Source organism: Lycium ferocissimum, chromosome 10, assembly GCF_029784015.1.
Source record: "Lycium ferocissimum isolate CSIRO_LF1 chromosome 10, AGI_CSIRO_Lferr_CH_V1, whole genome shotgun sequence".
Taxonomy (NCBI): domain Eukaryota; kingdom Viridiplantae; phylum Streptophyta; class Magnoliopsida; order Solanales; family Solanaceae; genus Lycium; species Lycium ferocissimum.
The window spans coordinates 26,179,377-26,198,425 of record NC_081351.1 but is presented as its reverse complement, the minus strand read 5'-3'; the positions used below and the strand labels follow the sequence as shown (position 1 = coordinate 26,198,425).

Below are 19,049 nucleotides of genomic sequence, written 5' to 3'. Positions count from 1 at the left end.
TAAATATATATTAGGCATCTATTAGTTTAATACAAGCGCGAAGTAAGTATTTAGGTTGAATCACTAAAAAAAAATACCCCTCCTCACAGACCAAGCGTACAGTGGCGTTATTTTTGTCAAATTTGCTTGGGCAATTGCCAAGTTACGGTGTACTTTTAAGTGACATTTGTTTCCGAAAAAATTTATATTTTCTTAATTAAACATTATTGGGAAAAAAATCATTATTTTGTTAAACTCAAAATTTCAAATAAGCATACAACTAACTTAAGCTTTGACATAGAACTCTATGATGACATAGTTAATTGGGACACTCTAGAGGCATAGTTGCTCTCCTCTCATCTTATAATCTTGAACTAAAGTACCCATGTAAACCTAAATTGTTATCGGTCATAATTTCGATAGTATGACCTAAGTTTGTACTTCCTCCCATCCAAATGCCAAAAGAATGTATACATCTAATAATTTTTGAAAGAGAAGAATAAACCCACCCTTCCTAGTCTCCAGTCCTTTAAGAAACAAGAAAAGTTGTTAAAATTTTGTAAACTAGCATCCTTCCTGACTAGACGTCGAACTTTATAATAATTCAATCAGCTTACTCCCAAAGTTCCAGTAATATGCAACTAATGCATGTACTATGATAAGTAACCAGAAATTTGGTGATCTTTGAGCCCAATTACACTAGAATACTTTAACTAAACTGCTCCATAAATATGAAAAACAGTTGTCACTGCTAACTCATTTTACTTTCAACCAAGAAGCTTCAGCAGCCCACGTAAGAACTCAGGTGCTCAACATCATGTGGCTGCATCAACTAAATTCTGAAATTGAATTCTCGTTACGCTGTTCGCCTCGCAATAAAAATTTGAACCTACATTGACTACATGAACCATTATAATGGTTTAATGGGTCGAAGTTGTCAGCGCTGAAATTATATCTCATCAATTATTTCCAGAAGATCATCAACTTCCTGTCTCAAGGCTGTAATTCTTTGCTGGATTGGTGCAATACGGTTCTCAATATCCCGCCCACCAGACTTCTTTTCATAACTATCTGTAACTGTGGTGTGTTTCGCTATCAGCTTCTCTTGCAGCTCTTTCTCCTTTGCAACCAGCTCCTCAACCTTCATAAAACAGCCTGAAAGTTAGTCATTGTAATACAATGATAATGAGTTCATTTGATAAGATGGGGCCAACCATCTGTGAGTGCTTCAATTAAGGCACTTTTATCAAGATAACTATCCGCAAGAACAGAACAGATAGACACGAACCTTGGAATATAATGAAGCAGCCAGTGGAGAAGACTGCAAAAATGAGAGTAAAGGCTTCAAATCCTTTGAAAGCTCCTTCAACGTATTATCAGCTGATTTACGAGCAGCTTTGCATGCTTGCACATCACCAGTCCTTGACAGATCTCGCAATGATGCTTCAAGTTGGTCGTGAATGCCCAAACAACGATTCATTATGCTCTGGATCTGCTGAAGAGCAGTCTGCACCTGAAAATACCGAAGGAAAATTTAAAGCACTTTCTGTACTACTGACACGAAAAGTGGTTATACTACTAGCTTACCTCATCCCACTGCAGTTTGGCAAGGTAAGAAGGAGAGGACTTCGAGATTGTTAAGTCCGCATGCATATATATGATACATGCAAGGAATAAGAACAAAAATCCAGAAATTAACATCATTGGTTCCCTAAGCAGTGACAGATTGCTGAACCTGTAATAGACCTGTCACCAAAGCTTCATCTGTTAGTACCTATGTAAAACATAAGCCAAAACACAGAAAGTTGTACTCAAAAGATACAGCAGATGATTAGAATTTTATGATTTTGTAATTCCCAGATATATAGAATGGCCATCATTAATGAACTGGGAAGTCTTAACATAAAAAGAGCCAACAGTGCGATAGAAAAAGGAGAACAATTGCTGTAATGTGTGGTATTGCCCCACCACTGGCTGAAAAGAAAATAGCAAGGAGATAAGATGTTTTTCCAGATCAGGACAGAAACTTTCTGCATGGTAATTAAACTCTAAACCTATATAAGGGATGTCATTGAAACCTCAGAATGGTGAGGCAAGCATTACTTATTCTTGTATGAAATCCCTTACAAAAACCACTAAAAGAAAAGGAAAAGAAAGAAGCTTGGAGACCCCAACAAGATCCCAAGCACATTCAGCTAGCCTTATCCCTTCAAAGGAGACAATCCTTGTTCTTATCTGATATCCGAAGACTTCTTTCAGGCATGACCCTGAGCAGATGCCTCAACGACATTAAGGTAGAATAACCAAGAGGTCTTGATGACATGATGATTAGCTCAACTAAGCAGTACTCAGCTAGACTTATTGACCCAAATGGAAAGAGAGTAAGGAATCTTAAACAACACATTGTGCTTCTAATAACCAATTAGCCCAACCATTTAAATCGGAGTGAAAGATGTAAGGTTTAATTTACGTAACTTTTAACTTATACTGGTGGAACATGTTACATCATCGTGAGTAGTAATATGCCTATCAAACTGATAGGTTAGATGTCATAGTTGATATTACGGAAAAGATGCAATGGGGTCTTGTCTTATGCTCTGAATTCAATGAGATAAGTTGCAATATGAGTCTTACAATTTGGGTTTGTCACAAAAGCACAGCTATAAGTGGTTTTTATTTCAATAATTTCATCATTCTTTCTTCTGGAGAATGAAAATATTTGTCCTAAATAACTTGATCCAGCAAACATATGCCCAGGGTAGCATGTGAATAAGCCATATGCAAGCAAACATAAGCTGAAATGCTTGTACAGTCTGATATGCTAAATCTCCATTTCATAGAGGATGTCTGACTGGCTGTAACCATTGTAGTTAGTTTGTTGTTGTATAATAGACCAGCGGCCGAGATTTCCCCGGAGATCTTACCAATAAATCACCACTGTAATTTTCTTTCTAGCCTCTTCTTCTTCCAGATCCAAAAGGCTTGTCTAGATTATAGAGCTCAGGTTCAGCTTAAGTACCACCATTAAACCTTTCAGATTGAACCAAGCCTAATCCTTATTTTTGAGGCTGTCATAGCTGAACTATTATACCTATGCCGAGTTTAACTCATGCCAAAAATGGCCTTGGCTTAGCTTCGCCTGTATGCAATGGTACTCACATATAGTTCTTTAATAGCAATGTGGATGGACTTCTATACCTGGAAATATTGGTTATGCTCAGGCACAGCATTCGTCTTTTCTAGAACAACCACTGGTCTACCAATCATATCCAAATGGGAAAATTTCGTCTGCAAAAAAAAGCATAAAAAGTAATAGAAAGTTAGAGGAACAAACTTTATCATACAAGCGGAACTTCAGAGGGGACAACTAAGATTAAATCATACCTCTCTTGACTCTTTGACAGGAAATGGGACAGAGACAGAAAAATCTTTTGAACCTTCTGGAAGAATAACCTGTTTTCCGCAAAACAATTCCGTATTTATCATTTAGAACTTTTCAAGAAAAAAATTAAAAAAGTCAACTACATGCAATTAGTAGACACCGAACATACACAATGACCCAAAGAATCCCATACAATCACACTATACCATAAGCCCTCTGTTGCACGAAATATATCATAATCTTCTAAAGAATCCATGTTTTAGATTCCCGTGACAACACTGAAATCACACCATGAAGGATACGGAACTAAAGGCTTTATTCAGATCTTATAATAGTATTACCTTCACAACAAGGTTGTCAACTACCACGTCATCCATTGGGCAACCAAAAGATATATTTAGGAAACGTTTCCCCTCTGCACGGAACAAATAGTCCTTAAGGGGCAGCCCATAGCCGATGGTAAAAGAAGTTCTCCAGCCACCAAACATTGGATACCTAGGTTCAATTTGTAGCAACGTCTGAAAAGAGAGATCATAGTGTTAAGCTAGAAACAAGCTGCATAAAAGCTTTACAAAGTATGTTTTCTAACCTTTGATGAGTCACCATATACATTGGATGTTGATATATTGCCAATTTCATCTCTGTAATAAATGGAATGGGCTCTGGGAGGCAATTTGGCAACAAGATGTTTAAATGATGATGCACCTCTGAGATGTGGCCGGGCCTGGTACTCTAGCCTGTGATGTTAAAAGTGGGAGACTTCCTGGTCACATATACCAGCTTAATAATTCTTGAACTTAATCAGAAAATATGATAGTACCTTGAGAACTCCCCAGTGCTTCTGGCACCAGCATTGACAAGGTTGTAATGCTCTGTGATCTGAACATTTCCCCAATGAGAGATTTCTATCTCTCGCACCAACTCCTGGGCAACCGCGAATGGCTTATTGCTCACAAAGTGTACCGCTATATGTGAGTATGACAAAGGAGGAAGATTCTCATAAGGTCCATATTTAATTTCTGAACCAGAAAATTTGGTGTTCTCTAACTTTGTATATGATTCAACTTTTGGTTCGGGTAATTTAACACTGAGAGATTGGACATTAACTGCATAAGGAGAAAGATAGTAGGCACTCTCCTGGAACACAAGAAGTTGGATATCAGCTTGAGTAATTTTCTCAGGAAATGGCTGTAGTGCATTCGTAAATGCAGTCCTGACTTCCAAATTCACGCTCTGCCCCTTTGCCAGCTCCTTTGGTAGGGAGGCAGAGTACCAAGCCAATGATGGTGGCATGCCTTCAGGGTTAACAAGTTTAATAGGTAGGCTACTGGAAGAAGTTTTAGTTTTCCCTTTCCCTTCACTGGTTGTTGCCACTAAATATGCTAAATCTTTTGCCTGGTGATCTCCAAATGGTAACAAAACCTCCGAAATTGGATCATTACCAGTATTCTCTACCTGAACAAACAAATAAGAAATAATACAAGCATCACCAGTTAGGTAGTAGCACTAGGCCCATTAGATTTTGCAAATTCTCAAATACATTAATTGCTTCTGGATTGATGTAAATAGACCACTAAATCTATTATCTGTAGTTCGTAATATTCAATAAACTTGTCCAGATTCTCAAAAAACGCAAGCAATAACCACTAACCTTCAAAGTTGCAGTCACACGCATTACTTGAGAGGTCAGGTCAATCTGCAATACCAGATACATGACAGCCAGGAGTGAGCATTATTGAATGGATAATTGCAATTTAGATCCAAGTCTAATTTACAGCTCAGATTTTCTCTCGCAAATGGCACCAAGATATGAAATGACAGGTAACCCAAGTAACGACCATGACAATCAAAAACAGTACCAAACACTGCTGCAGCGGACCATTAAATCTTAAGAAGATAATTAGCAAAGAAAGGGGATAAAAGATTATTATTATTATTATCATTACTCATATATAAGCTCACATTCTATGCCACATTCAACTTGCTCTGAGCCTGAGAATAAACACAATGAAAATAAAAAGAAACAGGGGATCGGCATCAAATAACTCTCATTGTTAGACCACTAGTTATAAATATTCTGCAAAACAATTATACAGTTAAGTTTGCCAATCACCAAAAAGCTCTTATTTTGTAAGAACTGCCAGCTCCTTGATGCCAATATAGGGTAAAACAAAAAGTAGCAACAACAACTACGCCTTGATTTTAATGCTGCTTTTAAAAAAAAAAATACTTAGCAAATTACTCCCTTTGTCCCAATTTATGCGATACTTTTCGCTTCCCGAGAGATTTAAACTGCATTTTAAGATTGTATTTTTTTTCCCCAAATCGATATGAGAAAAGTTGCAATAACTTATAGAACTTTTCATGTGGTTTTCTAATATATAAATTTTAATCTTAAAATATTGAGTTAATCTAATCCAATTTAGCTTCAAAGTTTAGTCAAATTAACTATCGAAAAGCGAAATATATCACATAAACCGGGACGGAGAGAGTATAAATTCTTCCCAAAAAGTTATACTGATGACTAGATCTTAAGTCTTATAATCCAATTAACCTCAATATCATAGAGGGGGAAAGGTAGTAACAAACCAATATTTGTATGAACGGTGGAAACTAAATTGAGAGGTACCTTGCGATCAAGTTTGGAGATGACTAGATCGGAAAGTGCAGGTGACCATTGGGCCGCTATAACCATAACTATAAACAGCAAATTCAGACGCAACGTCGTCATTTTCCTGATCCGTGTCCTTTATAACTTATGCTAATTTGAACACTATAAGATCGGACAAGTATCAAACGACCATAACCGGAGATCTAAGTTCCCCAGAAACTAAGTGAACACTCCTTAATAAACCCTCCCTCTTCCTAATACTTTGCGATGTCGTTTTCACCCTGTACTTTCTTATCTTTATTATCATTCGTGTAACTTTTAAAATTAGCTGTAAATTTCACTTTTCTTTTCTTATAAATACTGTAAATCGAAGAATTAAGTGGCATTTGGACATAAAAAATGTGAAATTTGAAAAAAAAAATTGAAAATATTAAAATTTATATTTGAAAATTGGAGTTGTGTTTGGACATGAATACAACTTGGAAAAATGTTGAATTTTTGTGAGTGATTTGAAGTGAAAAATGTGAAAATAGGTATTTGGAGTTTTTCGAATTCCGGAAAATTGTAACAATTCTATGTCCATGCATGATTTCGGAATACAATTCCGGAAAAAGTGAAAATTATCCCTGGCCAAACGGGCCCTGAAAATCCGCCTAGTCATGAATAAGTGCATTTGATGTAAATTAATTATATAATTGATTCGGATTATTTTGAAATTAAGACATAATCAATTGAAGAAAGAAAATCTCTCTGCCAAATATGAGAATAAGAAAGAAAAATAAACAATTAAAATCTTCTTAATAGATCAAATTCTGACCAAGTATTCTCCTTATATAATTCATTAATTTATAGTAAAACGCTATTTTGTAAAACTCGCACATTTTACTTATTAAAATCACACTTGTATGCTTGTAGCGATTTTCTCTCTTTATAGTTTTTCATAGAAAATTGCAAGTATAAACTCAACGCTATTCAAATTACATTTTAGCTCAACGACGGGAAAGGCAAAATAAGGGGAGATAAGCAATTGTGTTTCTTTTGAGTTGCTTCGTACACTATCGACCTAAGAAAAATAAAAATAAAAGTAAAAGAAACGAAAAGAAATATGGGTTGCCACTTTTTGTTTTGGAAGAAAATAATTTTATTCCTTATTTTCATTTCCCGTCAGCTAAATTTCACAAATGATCACACAACTATAAGTTTATAGCACTAAAGTCACACAATTTTGTTTTGTCACTTAAAAGTCACAACACTATAGTCTTGGTAACTAATTGTCACAATAGCTAAATAGTGTAACTTCCCGATGGACTTTTTAAATTTTTTTCACCTCTATTGCAACACCCCATGATTTCTCTCGACCTAGCTAGTGTGATGTCTCTCTAAATTGTAACAAACAACGTGGGAAGTTAAGAAGTTGCAAAATATTACTAGTACAAAATGAAGAAGAATGGGAAAAAAGGGGAAGCAAGTTATTCCATCTACATACAAACATTGAATAGTTAACATGAAGGAGAAACAAAATTCATGGGACGATATTGAGCTTCTACATTCAAAAGTTAAAAGAATCACTTGCTAACTTAACAAAATGTTGACGATGATGAGAGTAGTTGGCACAGTTGGTGAGGCACCTCCACCTTCAACCAGTAAGTCGTGGTTCAAGTAACGTGAAGAGTAAGTGAGAACTGCTATCGGTTCCTTAGAGATTGGTGTTCATGAGAGAGAACAAAACTTTTACAATAATGAACAAGAGGAAAGGCAAGACATATATATTCTACAGTCCGGGCACCTATTTCTTCCCTTCCGCTGATTTTACTTCCAATAGTTCAATATTCAGGTCGAATGTAGCCCCTGGCTGCACCACAGAAGTTGAATATTCATTAAATCTCGGAAACAAAAGAGTTGAAGATAATCGATAAACACCAATAAATCAAACAAGATATTTCAGCCAAGAACTCATAGTAGAAGTGTTGTTTAATCCGCAAATAGCTTCTCTTTTCCCTAGTTGGTGAGTGGAGCTGAAAACAACCACTCACAGGTAATTAAGTACATTGATAACTAAATGACCAAGACATTTACAGTCAATTTGGCTAAAAGGGCACGAGAGGGCTGCATTAATCTCTACCAGCTATGTACTATAACTGATTGTGTCAAGAATTTTGGTTGGAGATTCCTATTCCATTGCATAACTAATTACTAAACACGCAAGCAACATTGTTGTTAGGCCTTGGAATGAATACCAGGATTGTGATGGCATTTGAGCACAAACTACTCTCAAGATAAACTCACTTCTAACTGAATGCGATTTGACAGATACAGTGAACTCATCGACCTTGGTAGCTTGACATTCTTTCAAAAGAATCAAACCATAATAATAACTGTTTTTAGCTAAGATAACAAAGAAGGGAAAAAAGTGAGATTCATACCGGAATCTCATTCATTCCCCTTGAGCCATATCCAGCTTCTGGAGGAACGATCACAGTCCTCTGAGCAAAAGAGACCATTAGCAAATAATAAAACTATGTGCTTAGGCAGAAAAGAAACATCATCGCACCTTTCCTCCAACTTTCATCCCTTCAGTTATTGAGTACATTGCTTTTGGAGGTTTGGGGGCTGCTTGAGCAGAAAATAAACCATTTGGATTGTCCACAAAATCACGTTTCCGCTCTTTCCCAGGAGGAGCTCCAACCTGGAACTCGTAAGGCTACTTAAGAGTAGAAAGACATATGTATCAGTAACGAGTGTAAACCAAGGGAAGCAAATACATGTCTATTAGTAAGATGTCAACTCAATTATTGCATACTCATTTCTTATTAGAAAGAAGTCATCACAACAGACCTGTGAAATGCTACGATTTCCAGCCAACAGTTTAGATTCTCGACTTGAAACTGCAGTAATTTTACGATATACACAGTCAAAATGTACCTGCAGGAGCCAGGAGGGAAGCCAGAAATAGGTCAGTCTCAACTGGAAATCGACATGTGTGCAAATTACAAGAACGACGACGAAACCTGTACAGTGGCGCCCTTTTCAGCTACAGGACCTTTTCCTTCAAGAATATCATAGTACTTCAATCCATCAGCTGCTTTAAAAGCAATCATTAATAAAGATAATATTCATGGACTCGTATCCATGATATTGTCAGGCTCTTTCAATTGACAATCAGGTTATTACTTATATATGACTACAGTCAACAACAACAACAAGCCCAGTATAATCCCACCATGTGGGGTCTGGGGAGGGTAGAGTGTACGCAGACCTAACCCCCACCTTAAAAGGTAGGGCGGCTGTTTCCGAAAGACCCTCGGCTCAAGAGAGGAGAAGAGAGGAAGATAAGAGGAAAACAAGACAAAAGGTCAGATAGGGCCAAGCATATCGAAAACAATATGATAACACGAATACCAAAAGCGAGAAAGTCATGGTAGACCAGTCCGGGCATAAAGGAGCATTAACTACTATATATAAATAAAATAATCAAAGTACCAACGGCCCAACAAATATAAGCAGCAATCAGATGCATAAACCAAAGGTAATAAACAAATGAGCGAAACTGCAACTACTAAGGTGAAAGTAAGCCACCTAGCCTTCTATCCTGTCTGAGTCCTCCACAACCTCCTATCTAAGGTCATGTCCTCGGTGAGCTGAAACTGTGTCATATCCTGTCTAATCACCTCTCCCCAATACTTCTTCGGCCTCCCTTTACCTCGCCTGAAACCATCCATAGCCAACCTCTCACACCTCCGCACTACAGCATCTCTGTCTCTCCTCTTCACATGTCCAAACCATCTCAGCCTTGCTTCCCGCATCTTGTCCTCCACCGATGCCACTCCCACCTTGTCTCGGATATCTTCATTCCTAATTCTATCTCTTAGCGTGCCCACACATCCACCGCGCATTCGCATTTCGCGACTTTCATCTTCCGAACGTGGCATTTCGACCGGCCAACACTCCGCTCCGTACAATAAAGTCGGTCTAACCACCACTTTGTAGAACTTGCCTTTAAGTTTTGGAGGCACTTTCTTATCACACAACACTCCGGAGGCGAGTCTCCATTTCATCCACCCTGCACCAATACGATGTGAAACATCGTCGTCGATATCCCCATCTTCCTGTATAATAGACCCAAGGTACTTGAAACTTCCTTTCTTCTGAATGGCCTGGGTACCAAGCCTCACTTCCTCATCCCCCTCACGCGGTACGCCACTGAACCTGCACTCCAAGTATTCTGTCTTGGTCCTACTCAATTTATATATGACTACAGTATTATTTCGATTTGATTTGATTATTTTGCCAGTAAAGATTGGTCAAAACTCAACAGCAATGTCCTAATGGATGAGATAGACGAATTATGTTACATGTCTGCCAAAGTATCAAACAGTACCTTTAGGCGCGGAGCTAGAGTGTTGGTTACGGGTTCAGCAGAACTCAACAGCTTTGGCTAAAATCTTGTATTTGTGTTATCCACTTATTATGAAAAATAATTTATCCAAAACCACGTAAGCTTCCTTTTCTAGAATTCAGAACCCATATGTAATACGGAACCGTGTGGTCAAAATTCTAAAAACTCAAACTCAAACTGTTGATAACTTATCTAAAATCTTGTATTTGTGTTATCCACTTATTATGAAAAATAATTTATCCAAAACCACGTAAGTTTCCTTTTCTAGAATTCAGAACCCATATGTAATACGGAACCGTGTGGTCAAAATTCTAAAAACTCAAACTCAAACTGTTGATAACTTATCTTAAGTGTCTGTTGTTAAGTAAAAAAATTACTTTTTCCAGCACTAGCTCATCATTATACAAGCATAAGTTAGCATCAATGACCATATTTTGTAGATACTAACAAGCAAAAAAAAAAAAAAAAAGAAATAGGGGTACAAAATAATACTTAGGAAAACTCCAAGTATCATTTCAAATCTCCTTTCCCCGATAGAATTCCACCTTTACTATAAGTTATAACTTCAATGTACATATCAGAACTATGGTAAATTTTGTAATTTATGAGACTACCAGTATCAGAACTTGGAAATTGCACCCAATATTGAAAAATGAAGTTAAAAAGGCATAATTGGGAAGAGGGACTAACAGCTAGTTTGATAGTCTTCAAGAGGGATGTTCTTCTTATTGCGCCTTTCTCTAGCCATGGATGTTTGAGGAACCAAACTGAGGCTAAGGGGCAACACAGAGATGAGAATTACAGATCTTCTTGAAATTGGTAACTTTAAAAACACCTGCTTTAGCTGCTGGTCATTCTGGGGACTGGACGAATTTGAAGAATTTTTGATGATGCATGATCCTTGAATGCTTAGTGTTGCAGCCATGGCTAAAGGATTTTCAAGAAGTGTAGTATACTAATTATGTCATTCTTGATTGGCTCTATCCAAACTGAGGCCGTTGAAGGGAGTTAAGGGGTGAGAGAGTCATTTCCCTTTGCAACAATATCCTAAGCTACCTCTTTCATCTTCCCTTTAGTTCGCAAAGGAAATAAATAAAAAAGTATTTTTTACATTATTAGGTGGATCCTGCTCATAGGGCAAAAATGAATCATAAGCATAGTATAATGGTAAATTTGACCCACAATGGTTTTATTACACGTGGCATATAATTTGAGCTAAAAAATACATAAATTAAGGTCTATGAGTCAAAAGGTCAAGTTTGAGTCACTTTAGTTATTGTAGGGATAGATTTGCGGCCAATCTGTAATGAGAGTTAAAAGTTGTTCCATTTCGCATAGTTCAGGAGCAGCTTTGACCATTTGTTGTTCGAGTTATTGTCACACAGAACCTATTACACTTTCGGAATTATGAGATTAAATTGAAAAAGATTTAGTGATGATCCATATATATATATATATATATCTTAAGCATGCTATGTGGTTCAGTTGGAGCTGTCAATTATACTCTCCATCTGCCACTGATCATGCAAATTTCTCTTTCTGCAATTTCATCTTATAGCTATTTAGCCTATCCAATAGCACAGCTCTTCTAATTTTCTTTGCAAATTGGAGTGTCATGAAAGAAAGAGAGAGATGGAGAATCTACTCAGTTGCGCATCAAAGAAAGATATAACAAAGCAAAACTTGAGAAGCTGAAAAATGGACACCTAACTGTATATCTCAAGATAAAAACAAGTGCAATAAATACTAGTTTCACGGTAATCGTGAAGAAAATTGATTTTGCTGGGAATCACTAGGAACAAATACAGGAAGCTGACCACCTCTTTGTGTTCTACCCTGATAATGACTTCGCTGTGGACCAGCAGACAACGTACCGCCACTTCTTGCCCCTCTGCTCGTGTTCTCGTTCAGTAAAGGCCCTCCGAAAAATATAGATTGACCTGTGTATGTAAGCTCTGTCCCAGAAACTTGAGAAGTAGAACCAGCACCTCTGTTAGTATTAGCAGTAACAAATCGCCCGGCTTCTTGATCCCAGAAAACTGATGACCTAGTGTTCTCTGGAGTGCCCGTATTGTTCTTTCTTGTGGATGCCTCTGAGAGATTATCAGGGGCAGGAGATTCATTCTCCTGGCATGCCTTTGCTGACCAAGGAGACTGATCTGCAGATGACAGATATATTGGATTGAAGTGGTCTCTATTTGAAGGGTGATGCTGCAGTGCTAATGGAGACGGGGTTAGGTTAGGGGCAAGAGGACTGCTCATGTTACTCATGCTGTGGCCGCATGTTTCTATATCGTCCCTGCTGGCACGACTGGGCGGATACGAGCTTTTGGAAGGAGACAACCTTGAGGTCCCAGCTTTAGCATTACTGTCATAAAATCCGTGATTAGTACTAGCTGGACTGCTTCTACCGCTCATGCCACTGGACAAATGATCAGTGTCGTAAGGATTATGCTTGGCACCAACTGGACGTAGAACAGATGACGAAGCTCTAGCCTTGGCACCAGCCTTGATTGCTTCATTAGAATCTAATTTTGCAAGCTTCCATGCACTAATTCGGACTGGACGGTGGGATCCTTTTTTGTCCTTATCTAGCGCATCAGGATCAACAGTAGATGGCAATCGCCCAGGCTCAAGATGAGGAATAATTTCATCCTGCATGGGGTGTTTAAAGGATTGAAATTAGCATCACGGTTCTATAGTTGACTGATTTGCTCAACGAGAATGTATGAGCTTAGTTGCTTAAGTAAAAACTTATCCAGAACCCATTCTCCTCCCCCTCCCTTTTACCCTCTCCACCCACAGAGAAAAGGGAGAACTTTCTTAATCAATTCCATGTGACTTAACTTATTTTAAGCTGAAAAGCAAAAACCAAGCACCAAAGAAGGGACAAGTAACTGAACCAAAACTGTGGAAGAGGCAGAAACAGATGACATTTTTGGAGTTTAAAGTAAATGCAGACCACGGGTGTCTTTTTAAGATGGACTGCTGTTGGTCACTTGTACAAAACTAGAAGCACGAAAGAAGTATAACCTGAAGGTCCATGAAGATTCTTGGAGGAGTACACCAAGCACCTTTATGTTGCAAGCTCATCCCAACAGAACTTCTTCCACTGATAGCAGTCACTGCAGAGCTGGTCGGTGATGATGGCAAACTCTGCTGATCACCTCCATCTACAGAGGGTCCAGGCGGCTCACTTTGAGATCTCATTGCAACAACATACTCATATGTTGTAATACCCTTTAATACAGCATTGAAGCAGAACCAGATATCTTTTATATATAAGCATGCACATACACAAACAAAAAACCGAGAATGAACGAGGATATGAAGGGACATACCTTACGAATGAGAATAATGTGGAAGAAGAACAGTTCACCTAAAGGCACGGTTGCAAGGAAAGAAACAGCAGTACATAAGGCCTGAAACAGAAAAATAAAAAATTAAAAAAAAAAAAAAAGATTAAACCCAAAGAGAACAAGAAAAAGCACAAGAGAACAAGGAAAAAAGGGTGTTTATTTAGTGAAGTTGACCACAACAATATCAACAAAAAGGAAGGGGTTTTGGGCATCAGAAATTTGAAAATCATAACAACAGCTTGATGATGAAATGGTTGTGGAGATTCACTTCAGAAGAACAAGCTTTAGGGTAAGATGTGATAAGTGAAAAGTATGGAAGTGAAGGATCATATTACTAAAACAGTTACTGCTTCCTATGGGGTTAGCTTATGGAGAAACGCAAGGAACCTGTGACCGCAATTTGTGAGCACTATTGGGTTTAAATTGGTGATGGTAGAAAAGTTTTCTTCTGCGGTGGTAACTGGATTGACCATGCTCCTCTCAAAGAACAGTTCCCAGATCTCCGCGGGCTCTCCTTAACGGAAGAAGCAAGTTTAGATTCTTGATGGATGGAATTTCAATTTTAGGAGGAATAAGAATGATTCTCACGGGCAGATTTGCTGAATTGTTACTGTTTCCGGATAATATGATTTTCACTGTAAAATCATGCTATGATAATATGAACTCTGGGGGCATACAAAATACATATGGTGCATGCCTACTTGCTTATAAATACTGGAGAGTTGCTAAAGTGCTGGTACATCAGGGGAGAAGCAAGAAACAGAAGAAATTGTTGCACACTATCCCGCCGTGCATTTGGTGGACTGTCTGAAGGAAAGGAATGTGAGGTGCTTTGAAGATAAAGAAAACCCTATCTAGAAGATCAAATAAACTGTTTACTTTTGTTTTGTTTAAATAGTATTTTAGTACTGATGCTGAAGAGGTGATACGGTTGATAGAATCCCTTTAAGAATAGACGGGACATACTTTTGCTTTTGATGGTAAATACTTTTGACAGCACCTCCTTTGTGCAATGTTTATAATACACTTACCATTTCTTAGAAAGGCACAAAAGATGTTATAAAGCTGCAACTATGGAACAAGTTCCACGCAGCACTGTATGTCATATACATATGGTGATCATGACACTGTGATTTGCACATTTCAAATTTACCAGCTGCTTCAAGGGCCTTGATACATAAATGTTATTATATCTTTCCTTCAAAAAGTTTGCTTCAACCAGCCTAACACTTATGACCTTAGCATAGTGGATTACACATCTAAAAATTCCAACAACAAGACCAGCCTAAACTACAACTCCCACAATAAATTATGGTCTAACAAAGACAAATTAGAAAATGCAGTACACACAGAGCATCTAAATACTAACACAGCAATCAGAATAGTTCTTCTGCAAGTAAAAAACTAGCTTACATACCACTACAACAGCAAATGGAGGTCTAGAGAATCCTTCTCCAAGCCTCTCTGTTATCTGATTTTCTGTAGCTTTCTTATCGACAAAGCATCTAACTAGGACCGCAATGCCCACTCCACCTTCAAAGACAAGCTACATGCAAAGGAACATATTTAATTTTTTTTTTTTTTTTTTTTTTTTTAAAGGGTGAAGAAATGATTATGCCTTGCCAAACATTAAAGAGGAGATAAAATGAAAGAATCTCAAAGTGACTTACCCAGACAAAGCTGGCAGCCATCAGGCACACAAATGTGATATAGTTTTTCCTTCCCACACAATTATTCAACCACTGTAAAAAGTACACATCCGACATGACACTAAATGTGATGATAGTGACAGAAAAATCATAATGACTGCAAGAGGGAGATATGAAATAGCGTACATTATTAATAGCGTACATTATTAATAGCGTACATTATTAACAGCATGAAATGAAATATATTTTTGTTTAGTAATTTATATTTGCCAAAAATACCCTTATCTTTAACTCCTAGAATAGTAAATCAGATTCAGCATATTCCTCCAACCATTATGTCATGTACCAACAGAAAATTAAACTAGAAGAGAACTCATATTTGAACTCACACGGCAGTGATGATCAAATCCATCAACACATTTGTCACAACTTCTACAGTGTTTGCTGAACTTCCGAACCTACATAAGGAAAAAACACCTTATTCATGCCTCTCCAGTATGCCCAATAAAGTCTGAAAATTTGGATGAAGTTGCAGGAGAAAGATATACTGTAGATGCAGGGTAGATTAGAGAGAGAAAGAAGCAGATGAGAAGTGGGTATACCTCAGCATTACACAATGTGCAAAACAAAGCCTCTTCATCTCCATTCTGCTGAACCAATTGATCATTGTTCCGACAGTCTTCAATGACGAAACAACAACAGAGGACTTTTCCGACGCTTCCACAGCAACCTGAAGCATCACTTGCAGGTGTTCCTCCATCTCGGAACCCTTCCTTGCTGGGGCCCCCTGCAGCAGATATATCACCTATCACAAGCAGTTCAAGATGCCAACAGAAGATGGATCATGGTTAAATTACCAAATGGATACCAATGTTCCATCTTCCACCCACTCCCTCCCCAACAATGCAGGGACAAAGTCTTTATACATAACATTTGATAATCATTTTCCTATTTTTAACTATTGTAAAACTTGACTATTTTTTAGTTCATGAGTAATAGTAAAAGTTGGTAAATCTTAAAAAAAAATTCAGTTATATTTCCAAAAGTCTAAAAGGTCACATGTCAGCGTTTACTAGTTTATCTTCAACTCATATCTAATAGACACAATACTTGCTCTTTGATTACCCACCAAAAAGATAATTCAGATGTTTCTTCAGGTTGTTTTAATCCCTTTGAAGATTTAAATTTATTTGCCTCTACCGCTGCCCTCTCCTCATTTAGTGCCATCACTACAGGTTCCTGAATTACAACGCCTACGGCGGGACATGGAAGATGAATAAGAGGATGATATTTCATCTAAAAACTAACCAGGCAACTCTATTTCATTGTGTGATTGATAGGCTGTTGACTTGTCAACTTCAATGAGAATCCCGGGATCCGCAGGATCAATTGCTGTGCATCTAACATAGAGCGTAAACACAAACAGAGCCTGAAATCAAGAGTTAAAAGATGACAAAAAGTAACAAGAAAGTGAAGCAGGATGGATTGTTTGCAACAATAATAGCAAGAAGGTTCATCCCTATTGCACTCACCAAGAAGGAATAAACACCAATTGCTATGTACTCAAAGATGTCTTTTCCTAGAAAAGGAGCAAAAAATGCATAGAAGGCAACAGATAGCAGGCAGAAAACTGTTATAGCCACAACCTGCACAGCAACATGGAATAATGAGTACATAAGCTTCGAGTTGCACAGCGACAATATATGATATTAGTTAATCATAAAGGCCGATAATATATGATATCACTAATCATAAGTAAGGACTGCACCTTCCAGAAGAATTTATCATTCAGAGACATGGGAAATGGGAAAATGACTACTGAAGAAAGAAATGCATACTGAACAACACACAAAACTAAACCAATAAAGTATTTTATTTTGTCAGATGGATGGCAAGAAAGAATAGCACAGGACCAAACTAAAAGGACATATACGGAATAGTTGCATTATTCAATCCAGTGAACTTGATTCAGAGCTAAAACCTCTTTAGACTAAGTTGTACGGTTTATCTAACAAGGAACTGGATGAAGCATATACGCATTATTGCATTAAGAGCGATGGAAAGCCAGATCTCAGTCACCGTCACAGAAATTTTAATCTTGTTACAATGCAGGGTAATCACCATAAACTTTAAAACTTTCAGAGCAAAAAATAATACGTAATAATAATAAAGAAACCCGTCAAAAAAAAATCTCCCACAAACAAAGTTGGCATTTGGCCATAGATTCCTAATATTTTTCACTTTATTTGGCATTTATGAAGTTGGAGTTGTGTTTGGTTATACTTTTTGCAAAGGAGAGAAGCGAGCAATTTATTTGGAATTTAAGAAGATAGAGTTGGAGAACTTTTCCAAATTTGGAATCCAATTCCAAGTTGGATTTCGAGATTTTATAACCAAACACTGATTTTGAAATAAAGTGAAAAATTATTCTGAAAAAAAGTGAATAATTCTCATGGCCAAACTGGCAACTTCACCTCCTTCGCTCCAAATTCATCAGACTCAAAACCAACTAAAATATCCAGATAAAACGACGGCAACTCAAGTCAGATACCTACTCATAAGATAAAGATCGCATTTTTCAAGAATGTGAAACATTAGAAATATCTTAGCAAATGTAACTTAAGATTTGAGCAAATCCCAAATCTACAACGAAAACTAACATTATAGCTTTTGCAAGTAAAAATGCAGTTGACTAAATAAAACATCAGCAATGCCAACAAACTACTCTACCACCAAAGCCAAAAAAACAAAAAAAAAACCACTTTGAACACCCAAAAAGATCTAATAACACCAACATTATGGCTTTTGCCAGTACAAGTGCAGTTGACTAAATAAAACACCAGCAATGCCAACAAACTACTCTACCGCCAAACAAAAATCCCACTTTGAATACCCAAAAAGATCTAAATAACACCAACATTATGACTTTACAAGTGATCCAACTAAAACAAAGAGTAAAAGAAAGAACCTGAAAGGAATGGGCTGGTAGTTGCCACCCATGACGCCTAGCCATAGAGAACCGGGTCGACCCGTTTCAACTCAAACCATACACTACAAATAACAACACTGCAAATTGTAGTACCAGTGTGTAAACTACTGTTCTTGAAGTAAAAGAAAATAAAAACTATTGCTTTGTTTATGCTACAATGAAAAATGAGAATTTGACAACGACCCACATAATAAAATCAAGAAATAAGACGACCCATTAACATAGATTTTTCAGTTTTAGGGTTTTGGAAAATTTGAAGAAGATGAAAGATGTAACTAGGAAGAAAGTGGGTGAGGAAAATAAGGAAAAAAGAGTGAGTTTCTGGTTATAGGATTCAAAGTAGTGTGTATAAACACTATGCAGAAAAAAGTGTAACTAAAGAAAGACGAAAAGTGTTCTTTTCTGTTATTATTATGGAAATGGAATGATCTAAAACAGATATTTCGGAAAAATAACAAAAAAAGAAATTTTTTTGACCATGACATATAGCCGGCTTCTTTCTACCATCTTTTTCACCCCCTTATTTCTTCTTTTTAGCAACACATTTGCAGAAACAGTCTCTCTACCTTTCAAGGCAGAGGTAAGATATGCGTATATACTATTCTTATTAGATTTCACTTGTGAGATTACACAAGACATGTTTGTTGTTGTTGTTGTTGCACGTAAATTTAGTTGAAATTTAAA

General features: G+C 37.2%; 3 protein-coding genes across 5 annotated transcripts; all 3 read right to left on the bottom strand.

The window, feature by feature from the left end:
* Positions 1–534: 534 nt before the first annotated feature.
* LOC132033026 (dolichyl-diphosphooligosaccharide--protein glycosyltransferase subunit 1A) lies at positions 535–6,172 on the bottom strand. The gene is made up of 10 exons (XM_059422873.1): positions 5,991–6,172; positions 5,013–5,057; positions 4,182–4,816; positions 3,951–4,098; positions 3,703–3,879; positions 3,364–3,432; positions 3,178–3,267; positions 1,567–1,725; positions 1,268–1,492; positions 535–1,120 (listed from the first exon to the last, which is right to left on the bottom strand). The coding sequence occupies exons 1-10, from the start codon at positions 6,090–6,092 to the stop codon at positions 929–931; spliced, it is 1,842 nt and encodes a 613-aa protein (XP_059278856.1). The 5' UTR covers positions 6,093–6,172; the 3' UTR covers positions 535–928.
* A 1,250-nt stretch (positions 6,173–7,422) lies between these two features.
* LOC132033027 (peptidyl-prolyl cis-trans isomerase FKBP18, chloroplastic) lies at positions 7,423–11,411 on the bottom strand. 2 transcript variants are annotated; one of them, XM_059422874.1, is made up of 6 exons: positions 11,059–11,409; positions 8,981–9,051; positions 8,808–8,894; positions 8,524–8,673; positions 8,396–8,455; positions 7,423–7,824 (listed from the first exon to the last, which is right to left on the bottom strand). In XM_059422874.1, exons 1-6 carry the CDS (start codon positions 11,291–11,293, stop codon positions 7,759–7,761), a joined length of 669 nt encoding a protein of 222 aa, XP_059278857.1. In that variant the 5' UTR covers positions 11,294–11,409; the 3' UTR covers positions 7,423–7,758. The 2 variants fall into 2 exon arrangements, with proteins under 2 accessions (XP_059278857.1, XP_059278859.1); XM_059422876.1 differs by lacking the exon at positions 8,396–8,455 and having other exon boundaries at positions 11,059–11,411.
* Positions 11,412–12,024: 613 nt separating this feature from the next.
* LOC132033025 (protein S-acyltransferase 21) lies at positions 12,025–18,779 on the bottom strand. 2 transcript variants are annotated; one of them, XM_059422871.1, is made up of 10 exons: positions 18,345–18,779; positions 16,909–17,022; positions 16,685–16,805; positions 15,979–16,181; positions 15,766–15,834; positions 15,398–15,469; positions 15,145–15,273; positions 13,710–13,790; positions 13,402–13,608; positions 12,025–13,023 (listed from the first exon to the last, which is right to left on the bottom strand). In XM_059422871.1, the coding sequence occupies exons 1-10, from the start codon at positions 18,387–18,389 to the stop codon at positions 12,121–12,123; spliced, it is 1,944 nt and encodes a 647-aa protein (XP_059278854.1). In that variant the 5' UTR covers positions 18,390–18,779; the 3' UTR covers positions 12,025–12,120. The 2 variants fall into 2 exon arrangements, with proteins under 2 accessions (XP_059278854.1, XP_059278855.1); XM_059422872.1 differs by having other exon boundaries at positions 15,979–16,163; positions 18,345–18,778.
* Positions 18,780–19,049: the final 270 nt, after the last annotated feature.

Excerpts from the sequence above, each read along its gene's own strand:
- LOC132033026 (XM_059422873.1), bottom strand. The coding sequence starts at position 6,092 with ATGACGACGTTGCGTCTGAATTTGCTGTTTATAGTTATGGTTATAGCG. Across the intron at positions 4,099-4,181 it reads AGCACTGGGGAGTTCTCAAG|GCTAGAGTACCAGGCCCGGC; the intron begins GTACTATCATAT and ends TTAACATCACAG. Across the intron at positions 3,268-3,363 it reads CTGTCAAAGAGTCAAGAGAG|ACGAAATTTTCCCATTTGGA; the intron begins GTATGATTTAAT and ends TTTTTTTTGCAG.
- LOC132033027 (XM_059422874.1), bottom strand. The coding sequence starts at position 11,293 with ATGGCTGCAACACTAAGCATTCAAGGATCATGCATCATCAAAAATTCT. Across the intron at positions 8,456-8,523 it reads GGATGAAAGTTGGAGGAAAG|AGGACTGTGATCGTTCCTCC; the intron begins GTGCGATGATGT and ends TCTTTTGCTCAG. Across the intron at positions 7,825-8,395 it reads GGGGAATGAATGAGATTCCG|CCAGGGGCTACATTCGACCT; the intron begins GTATGAATCTCA and ends TCTGTGGTGCAG.
- LOC132033025 (XM_059422871.1), bottom strand. The coding sequence starts at position 18,389 with ATGGCTAGGCGTCATGGGTGGCAACTACCAGCCCATTCCTTTCAG. Across the intron at positions 15,835-15,978 it reads GCACATTGTGTAATGCTGAG|GTTCGGAAGTTCAGCAAACA; the intron begins GTATACCCACTT and ends TTCCTTATGTAG. Across the intron at positions 13,024-13,401 it reads GAATCTTCATGGACCTTCAG|GATGAAATTATTCCTCATCT; the intron begins GTTATACTTCTT and ends CACCCCATGCAG.